A 10,600-nucleotide genomic window follows, 5' to 3' on the forward strand; every position below is an offset into this window, starting at 1 on the left:
ATCAGACAGTTAACAATGTAGTCAAACAGCCAGAAAACCATCCACTTTAACACCCATTCTACCAACAAGCCAGCAGGTCAGTCTTTCTGCCACCCTGCCAAGGCACCAACCAGCCACCAACCCTACCAAGCTAATCATCCTGCCAAGATGTTACCAAACGAAACAACCACTCGCCCAATCAACCAGCCAATCAATTCACAGACCCACAATCCCAGAGGCCAGCCAGCTTTTCAGCTGGTCAGTCACTCATTTTCCCACACATAAAGCAGGTTATATCTCCATCTAATACAATGTGTTGAAGAGAAGGCAAAACCAGAGGCATGAAATCTCTCATCTCACGCTACCTTGTTCACAATCTAACACTCATTATTTTGCTCTCTCAGAGTCCTTCTCTCTCTATCTATCCTGTCTTTCTCATTCTTTGCCCTCTCTCTCTCTCTGTGTGTGTGTGTGTGTGTGTGTGTGTGTGTGTGCGTGTGTGTCCATCTATGTTTTGATTCCTTTCCTGCGCAACCCTCACAGAAGGTTGAGTGTTGCAGGATAGAGGTTTGGTGCAAACTCTTTCTCACAGCGTTACAGCCTCAAAAGTAAACTGAGACCTCTCACTGTGTGTATCTATTTCTTTCTAAGTAGTGTGTGTGTGTGTGTGTGTGTGTGTGTGTGTGTGAGTTTACTGGTGTCCTAATCATAGTGGGTGTACAGAGGGTCTTGGACAGTCGCAGCATACCTTTTCCCCCTACTGAGGTCCTTATACCTGCAGAGAAAATGGATTTTTGCTTTTCTGTTCTCCTCCAGCCATTCCTCCATCTCGTTCTACCATTCCCTCCTTCTTTATGAACAATTCAGCATTCTCTGTACCCTCCCCCTGTTTTTCTCTCCATCTATTTACCCTTTCTCCCCATTCCTCCAATTTAACTACTTTCTCCTTGACTCTCTTCTTACCCTCTCCTTTTTCTATCTCTTCCCCACCCACCTGCTTTCATTTCTTTTGCCTTCTCCCTGTGCACATCTCTCTTTTTCTGTGCCTCGTGTCTCAGACAATGTTATTTTCCACTTATGGTCTCCTGAGAAGGAATGTCACTCCACCTTTAATGCTTGTTCACCTTTGGTTTTATAACGGTCTCTCCAGGTTGTACTCCCTTTCCAGCTCATACAAACCCACACACTACAACAGACACAAGGGATCTGCAGTGTTTTGAAAATCAACAGGCAACAGACAGATCCCCACATTCCATATGAAATGAAGCATGTTACAACTGCAGGGGTGGGGGCAGCAATATGCCCTGGAGCATGTTATTCCACAGAAAACATTATAAGAAGATGGAAAAACTCATTTTTACAGCCACTACACAACCATAAACAACCCAGAATGGTTAAACCAAAAGTCATCACATGTTTTCTTTTAGATAATCCAGGTTCATTATATTTTAAAAGACCTGCCTGCTCAATTATATGATCGTCTGTCCTCTTCTATTTGCTTCTATTAGTTACTGGGTATTAGAAAATGCAGATCCCACCATCGTGAATCCAAACTCCATATTTATGACCTCTTGCACAGCATGCATGTATACACTGAATGAGTATTACTCCAAGAAATGCCCATGAGATTTGCCCTCAGGAAAGATGCAAGTCCCATGTAAATGTCCCACTTGTGCTAGTATAAATAATAATAATTTAAAAAAGTGGATCAAGCTGAAAGCAAGACACTGACAGCACCTGTTTTCAAAAACCTATGTCAACATCAGAATCATTTTAAACCTGCAATAACTTTTTTTTTGGGCCACGTGGGGGCAGAAGAAACAAGTTGTGAACACTACACTGATATATCATCACCTTTTAAATTGATATGGGGAATGTTTTAACAAACAGTTGTTCATTTACACACCCAGCAGTCATGGAGCAATATTAGCATTCAGGTGGAGTTGTGTTTCTGGCCACTTGATAAATGTCAAGTCCAATATTCGCTCTCCTTTTACTGTAGCTCTGTTTTTGGTCTCAACGACTCCTGAGGGAAATGTCTACCTCTTTAGTTGCTCAATACACCAGTATGTTCACCAGCTAGGCATTTTAGAGCATTTCTTTCTGAAAATAACTGCGGGCCATACAGCTATATAATACAGAGCTCGATAAAGCCGAGAGGAAATACAGATTTGGGTGAGAACAACAATACGTTCCTTATTACTGATCCTTTTACATTTTCACATTGTTATACATCCATCCATCCATCCATCCATCAGTAAGCTAAAATGTAACCAAAAGCACAGTGTCATCTGTAAAAACCCAGCAGTATTTCAAATTAGCTGATTTCAGTTTTGGAGGGATATCTTTTACTTTGTTTTGAGAAGGTTAAGACATATAAATAACCACCTATGTAATTTTAAATTGCCATGGAAGCTGTGATAGAGGTTGCTAGGAACAGTCCACTTAAAAAACCCTTTATCCATGCTTGTTACCATTTTGTGGTCAATATGGTAAATATCTGTGTTTTTGATGGATGTAGTTAGGTAGATAGCTATCTATGTATGAAGATGATGCTCCCAGTCTAAATCTCTTCACCAAACCTCTGATTGGTTGACTGTTACTCTAACTGGGTGAAAAGCTGTTAATTAGCATAGCACTGCATTTGTAACAAACTTGATATGTGGACATTTGTCTGAAACCAGGCTACAGATTCTTGTCGAGAAAATAGAAATCTATGATCGGCATCATATGTGTTGATGTTTTCAAACAGCTCTCAACACCAGTTGAGTTCACCAAAGACACAGCAGCTTATATTTGTTTTTTATTTAGACTTTCTTGGTTCCAACAAAGTGAAGGCAGGATGTCTGAGAGCTTCAGGGGTTTGGTGATGACCTTAGAGAGAGAAGGACATATCATTTACCAGCAGCTGCAAAATTTGGGGCAGACCCAGGGCGTACTTCATGAATCAAAGAAGCCTAGGTCTTTTGTAGATGTCACAAAAAGGTCCTCTAATCATTTTGCCTTGAGCCAACTGAGTTCTATCATGTATCTAAGAGTTCAACTTAGATTTTTCACCCTAGAAAGAAGATGAAAAAACAAGCAGTTCTCATAGTGGTTTGTTTTCCTTCATAGCAATGGCTTTTGTGTGGACTCATGAGAGGATTCTATCACATTTTGCCAGGCAGGATTGTCTGGACACAACAGAAAAGAAAGAAGAGACCCTGCTGTAAACTAGCGTTACACCATATCAACAACATTCAACATTCAAAAACATCTTTTCATAACCAACAGAAGTTCCTCATTCTCTAAACGCAGCTGTGTTTCTTGGACCGAACTGAGGTTACACACACTGGGAAGCATAATGGAATTTTTGGACAAACACACCAAATTAAAACTAGGAGAGAAGCCAGAGAGGGACAAAGTGAGAATAACGTAATAATAAAAAAAAAATAAAAATTAAAAAGGAAGGAGTAGAAAAGACAGGTCTGTGGAAAAGCTCATCATTTTCCCCTTGGCCCTGTCTGTCACAGCTTGTTAATTCAGGAGAGATGATATAGACATCTCAGCAAACACACATCTATCACCCTGACAAGTATAAGGCGTGGACAAGTGGTTGGGTGGATGGATGGATAGATGGATGGATTGTTGAGTGGAGGGATTCTTTAGATAAATGCATAAATGGACAGAGTAACAGGGTAAGTGACTGCACAGCAGGGGATGGAGACTGATATAGATGGCTTTCCCATTTGAAAACAATAAATGTTGCAAGGATGAAAACATATACGTGTTATGATGGCTACTATTTAGAAAAAAAGTACATTCCTGACAGGCAGTCAAATTTGTCTTTAGATGCAAATATGTAAAGTGGGACTTCTCCTCCCATTTCCAAAACATGCCATGGATATGGATCTTTTGGCTCTGGCTAGCTCACATGACACATCTAATGCCAGGGAGAAGTGGCAGAAAGTAGTTTATGTATTTTTGTGAATGAAAGAGGTGCTAGTTTTATTAATGGCACCAGGTGGTTGGGGTAGATGGTGGGCGTACAAGGTGCATGACTTTCACACCAGAGGGGGCAGTTCGCAAGTTTATAGCAAAAGATGGTGGTTTTAGTAAATGTTAATAAACTTGTATGTCTGAAGTGACTGAACTTTCTCTGTATTAAACCAGACATTGCTCTTCCCTAAACCTAATCAAGTGCTGTGACTGTCTAAACATACCCATAAGCAAGTTTAATGAAGCTGCGGTCAGAAAACAAATAAGTCTGTAAATATTTTACTGATACATTCAATATGACTCCATTTGTGAAGTGTGGAATATATAAATGAACAACATTAATTTTTAATGCTAATACAAAACATAATCTGGTCACAATTATAAAAAGTATGCTGTTGCAGTTCAGTTGTATAGAAATGTCATTTGAGGAGACAGGGTCTTTGTAGAAACAGTGATACAGTGAGATAGATTAAAGACAGCAGCCTCCTTTGCTATCCTGATGTGTTGTTGTACCACTGTTCAATATATGTAATTCACTATTGATGGCTGTTACTGAGGCAAACCATTTTTGGTCATTTGCAAAATGTGAAAGCAGCATGAGTGTCAAAGTGAAGCATCACACTAATTCCTATAAAGTTGACATCTCAGAGAGAAGATTCACCATTGAGCCTTGGCAGCATATGGAGATAAATGAAACATCAAACTGAACTTGGTAACATTTTTATACAAGATTACACCCATTTTTATCTATCTCAGCGAATTGTGGCTGCAACTGAAATTAATCTGATGTTTTTATTGTCCCTGCATAAACCTGACTTCACCTCATGCCACTGAGTGTCAGGAGGAAATGTGAAATTAATCCAGAAAAAGTGACTTTTATCTCAGGGTGCTGGCAGTGGGCTCACATATAGGGCAAATTATGACAGTTTCCTTACAATAGCAACAACAATATGCATCAGAGCAAGGGCGATAAATACAATATATTCTCCCTGTGGCTTTCGCTGTGCATAGTAACACATTCCAGACAAAGCCTTCTAGTAATATAATATGATCCAGTTGGTAGCTCTCCACTTGGATAGGAGGTGCTGTCCCTCTATATATGTATGTGTGTGTCTGTGTGTGTGTGTGTGTTAATAAGAGACCCTGAGACAATGACAGACACCAAGCCCTAATTAGGTTGTCATGCTGGGAGAACGAGGGAAAGACAGAAAGAGAGAGAGAGAGAGATAGAGAGAGGGAGAGAGAGCCTATTAAGGAGGATAGGTGTCAAGCTCTTACAGGAAAAGGAGGTGGGATGAGAGCAGAGGAGGGGAGGGTGAGGGGGAGGGTGATGAAGAAATGGCAAAGAGAATCGTGTGCAGCCAGGGAGAAAAAGGAGGAGTGAGGGAGAGAGAGAGAGAGAGAGAGAGAGAGAGAGAGAGAGAGAACGGGAGGAAGATGGAACAGGAGCAGGATGCAGAGAGAAGAAAAACAGGAGGTGAGGGAGAGGGAGAAGTAGAGGGACGGAGGCAGCTGGTGAGATGAAGGGAGTGCAGATTAGGTGTGGGAGAGAAAAGGGAGTAGGAGGGAGAAGGTGATAGGAGAAAGGTGAAAAGGGAACGAAACAGGAGACAGTGAAGGTGCTGAGGGTATCAGATGCAGGGAGGGAAGACAAGCAGGATCAAATCGAGAGGTGATACTGTGATTCTTGGCACAAAGCAAGTTCACCTGGTGTAACCAATCTTTGGTTTTGGTTAAAGAATATTTCTGGTTTATTACAACTTGGATCTTGATTTAATAGTTTTGACCATTAATCCTCCATCCATCAGTAATGAAGACGTACTGACTTCTCACCAATAGCAACTGGAAAGATGTGGGAACATCAGTATAACAGGACGAGACACAGAAGGGGTCAGACAATCAGACAAGTCGTAAACAACCCAAAAATAAACAACTAACCAACAGCAGATGTGCCAGAAATGTTGTTGATTTGAAGGATCCTCTGACTGCTTGTTTTTCTTGTCGTACCATGCGATTTCATTTCATCATCACTGGATGACTTTCGTTTTTAATTGGCTGTCAGTTTTTAATTACTGGGCAGTATAATCGTGGCTGATGTGGAAGCAAACTATATTTTGCTTCTTATAGTTCTTTGTTTCTGCATCAATCATTAATCATTAAGTTGACTCAGTTGTCTCCATCCATTGATGAGGAATGTGACATTTGATTAAGAGATCTGGAAAAATGTAGTAAGTGCATATTAATATTTTTCATTCCTTCATCAAAGCGTAGTGATAAATCTGAATCATCATTTATGCCAAAGAAATTAGGGCAAATCAAATCTGTTTGTTCAAAGATCAGCTTTCACTTTTTTCTTACTGAAAAGTGAAGAGTTTCTTGAATATAATGTGAAAAGCCTGAGAGGCTTGTCAAAGTTAAACTTTCACTCAGATATTTTATCTTTAAAGGAGCTATTTGTAAGTTTTGCTATCGCTACACAGCCAACGTTAGCATTAACAGCTGTTTACTTACCAGTCTAGAAGAAGAAACATTGTGAGTTCAGGATCAAACTTCATTCCTTTTCTCACCAACAGCTGTCTCAGGTTACCTCTTGTCTCGATCACATATTTTCTTCGACTGAAGTTAGCATGCTAACCAGCTAGCCCCAGCACATCTTGTCACTTTCCAATAGCAACTCACTGTATCCTCCAATCTGCCCTGGAGACGTAGCTCTGCTCAGAGGCCGTATTATAACTTTTGTCTGGCTGAAGCTCTTGTAGTGACAAACACTACCACTAACAAGAAACTACGTTCAGTGGCAGAGAAAACTTACAAATAGCCCCTTTAAGGTTATTTATTCCATTAAAATAACAGAAGTTATGATACAAAGTTACTCAAAAATAAAAAGGATTTTGGCGTCTTCCCGAAGGATATTGGCTGACTGTAAGCAAAATGTTTACTTTTTACAGGTTTGCAAGAGGGTTTAGTTTCATTCAGTTTATTATGTACACACACACACACACACACACACACACACACACACACACAATCTGCTAGCAGGTGAACAAGACTGTAAGCGTTGTCCTGTTGTTAGTACCCCACCACCACTGTGGTATCACCTCACACACAAAGTCACAGGCGTTTCCCTAAAGCACCACGTAGGACTCAGGCCAAATTCTGCTGTGGTGCCAACAGCCATATTGCCATATTGGCAGCACACACACACACACACACACACACACACACACACACACACACACACACACACACACACACACACACACACACACACCAGCAATAAAAACAAGAGAAATGTTGAAATGAATGAACAGACCCCAGCAGATGTAATAAAGTAATGACAAATGGTTTTTTGAATATAACCTCCCTATGTGACACTAACATTCATAGTGAATCTGAAAATGTTGATGATAAAATAGTCATATTTTTTGAAATACCAGCCATTTGTGTTTTAAAATATTGATTACTGAGGGACCCTTTTCTTTTACCTCAAATAAAACCTCATTCCTTTTATTCAAATGCCAAAAACACTTCTGCTTTTTGCCCATGCAATGTAAATGGGGCCACTGGGTAGAGACAGAACACACAGAGTCAGAAATCTATTCCAAGGTTGCTCCCATGATGAAATCAACAAAAATGAGGCAACTCCAGGAGCACTGCTGCAGGTCAGAGTCGGGCCAAAAATATTCTGTTTGCATGTTGGGAAACTTCTTACTGTTTATTTGGTCTTATGAAGCCAGTGTGCTGGTGCTGGAAGTGCAACTCTAAAATAAGGTCTGTGTTTTGTTCAGTGTACTTTGACCTAGCTCCCATCTGGAGAGAGCAGTGTTTATGTGATATTCACAAAATGTTATCAACAATGCGCCCAGCTGGACCAGAAATAATCCTGAACCAAGCTTCCTTGTAAAAATCTAGGTTGTGCCCCAAACCCTGCTGTTAGTCATTTTACCTCAGGGTTGATTCATGGCAGTACCAAATTAGTGGCGAAAATGCACTCAGAAGTGGCCTATTTGTGGCTTTGTACAAAGATTACCTTAATACACAGGTGTAGAATCCATTGTCTTCCATTTCAGCAGATCTGAACCAGATGGAGTCGTCTTCTTTACTCAGCCTGTGGCCTGAGAAAATGATGGGCTCCTGAACAACAGAATGCAAAAATTGCACAGCTTATTATGAAATGAAACAATGTATTTGCATATGCACAGTGTATGCATATATACACACACATACACACACAGTGGGGTATATAGTCCATGCTGGTAAAAAGGGGACAACTTTTTATTGCAGCACATGGGACACTGTATGATTTATCAGTCTCTCTAGTTCCTGTGCATTAGCTATTACTCAGCCGGACACAAACGAGTGCAAAGTAACTAAAGACAGTTATACGATAAGATCAACCTGCAACCAGACTACTGTACCTTCATCTTTTAACCTGGTAGGAAGCCCACTGGTTGTAATCAACAACCTTGTCACATTGAAGACAACAAACTTCAAATGAAGATGCAGAACTGCCATTTCATGTTCTCTTCAGTTTATATTTGACATAATCAAAAAGAAACAATCATGACCAGTGTAGAGTCCCTTCAATCTTGCATTTACTTTTCAAATTAAAGTAGCATATCTTCCATTTTACATTCAACCTCTTGCACTCGAGCCAGAACTTAAAAGATACGGCACCAAAGCAGATTCTGCAAAGAAAGACTCCACAGCCCAAAGAGTACCTTTTCCTATGAACTGCTGTTATTTAAGAGGCATCTGTTGACTTGGCAGCTCAAACTGAAGTTAATTATGAATTTTTAAGCCACAAAAGTTTATATATGTATATATATATATATATATAATATTTGCAAAATGTTGACTCCTGTCCAGTCCACATCTTATAATACATCAAAGGTCGGGGTGAATTGTGAGTTGTGTTTGTTTTGTTTTTTTTATCTACATCCCATCTACAAAATGTTTAGGTTTGTACTTTTAATGTTCTCTTACTGAAACAACTTTTATGAACCTTTTTATGAACCCTCGAGAGCTACTGAGTTCCACTAAATTAAAAAATTCAGGGTTCATAGATAGAAAATTGTTAATACATTTTGGCAATTACAGTACCACACAATTTCAAACAAGCATCACAATTACATTTTTACTGTGGGTTTGTCATATGATGCCCATAACAAGACAGAAACTTTTCATTGATTCATGTATGTATTATTATTATATAACTCAGTGACTTACCTCTGCATCTCCTTTGTTCTTGTACCAGATGAGGCGCAGCTTGGCGTTGGTGGCCATGGTGTAGTTGGTTCTGATGTAGCTGTAGAACAAGGCACATTTGACCCGAACAGGTTCGCCTGCCAGAACATGGTACTCCTTCAGATCCACTGACCAGTCTATACATCCGTCCACTGTGAGGAGGCGGGAAAAAAGACAGAGAAAGAAATACTGAGTGTGTGGTGACAGATAAACAAGATACAGCCTATATTAAAGTGGACAGACAAAAACAACTCTCTGCTTTCAACTGCAGGAGGGAGCAACATTGATAGAAACCAAGGACAAGGTTAGAACCTCAAACAGGTTAGGAAGTGAAATATCATCAAAAACTCTTACATAAGACTTTATATACGATATAGAACTATTTCTTATAGTGTACAGAAAAATGCTTGACAGGGAGAAAGAATTATAGAGAGGGGATGTGAGAGAAAATGAAAGAGGGAGAGTGTGACTGACAGGAAGTAAATTTTTTCTTGTTTCTTTGGCAATAGTGTTCTTCACTTTCAAGGCAATATAAGATTGAATATGAACTGGAGAGTGTGTTTATGCATTCTGGGGAGGGGACAATAGAGCAGAAGATGATACACAGGCAAAATATTTTATATATGTTGCAGGAATAAACAGAAGGAATGACAGATTTAAAAGGCACACATTGTTCATCTTGATTCATCCTTTCTTTTAATTTCATTCTTACAAACACATTCTCCTTTTCAATTATAACTGTACTGCTCTCCTCCAGGTAGATTAAATGTAACTGAAAGAGAGAAAAAGAGTGATAATTGCAGAAAAAGTGGGAGAGACACAACAGTGGAGATTCAGAGAAATAAAAGAAGATGAAGAGGTCAAGATGGAATGAAAAAGAGAGAAAAGAGGAGGAGGAATTATGTGGCAGGGATATCAGGGTGAGACCAGGTCAACTGGAACGAACAGAAAACAAGTTGTAGATGAAAGACAAGCAGGAGCTGGTGAGACATAGAGGTCAGGACAGAAAATGACAAGGCGCTTGCCCAAATGGACTTCCACCCTCCCTGCCCCTGCCCCCCCTCCTCTTTGTCTCCTTTTCCTCTGGCGTCCTTTTTTCCCTCGTGGTCTGGGGCTCACAGAGATGTGCTCTGTTTTAACTGCAGTCCTCAAACACTTTCCACAAGGCCTTCCCTCTGAGTTACAGCCTCCACCTCGCAGCAATAAAGTCTCTGTCATCTCCCTCAAAAACACCTCCTCAGCCTCACATCCTTATTATTTTGATTTGCTTGTTTATTATGTGCTACTGGCAATAACCACTGTGAGGATTAGGGATGTAAATACATACAAATTCATTATTTGGATATAAACAGATAATGGTGTCTGAATAGAACTGAACAGCGTCTGAATTTTGTAA

At 40.0% G+C, this 10,600-nt stretch overlaps 1 protein-coding gene across 3 annotated transcripts in view; it reads right to left on the minus strand.

The window, feature by feature from the left end:
- Nucleotides 1–10,600, minus strand: part of il1rapl2 (interleukin 1 receptor accessory protein-like 2) — a 412,851-nt gene that overhangs the window by 144,592 nt on the left and 257,659 nt on the right. For all 3 annotated transcript variants that reach the window (XM_071457949.1, XM_071457947.1, XM_071457948.1), the window contains exons 3-4: nucleotides 9,187–9,356; nucleotides 7,988–8,091 (exon numbers count right to left, since the gene is read on the minus strand). In XM_071457949.1, the coding sequence (XP_071314050.1) occupies nucleotides 7,988–8,091; nucleotides 9,187–9,356 (274 nt within the window). The remainder of the gene's footprint in view (nucleotides 1–7,987; nucleotides 8,092–9,186; nucleotides 9,357–10,600) is intronic.

Source organism: Trachinotus anak, unplaced genomic scaffold, assembly GCF_046630095.1.
Source record: "Trachinotus anak isolate AG129_WGS33_773 ecotype Australia unplaced genomic scaffold, CSIRO_AGI_Tana_v1 ptg000021l, whole genome shotgun sequence".
In the NCBI taxonomy this organism is placed as follows: domain Eukaryota; kingdom Metazoa; phylum Chordata; class Actinopteri; order Carangiformes; family Carangidae; genus Trachinotus; species Trachinotus anak.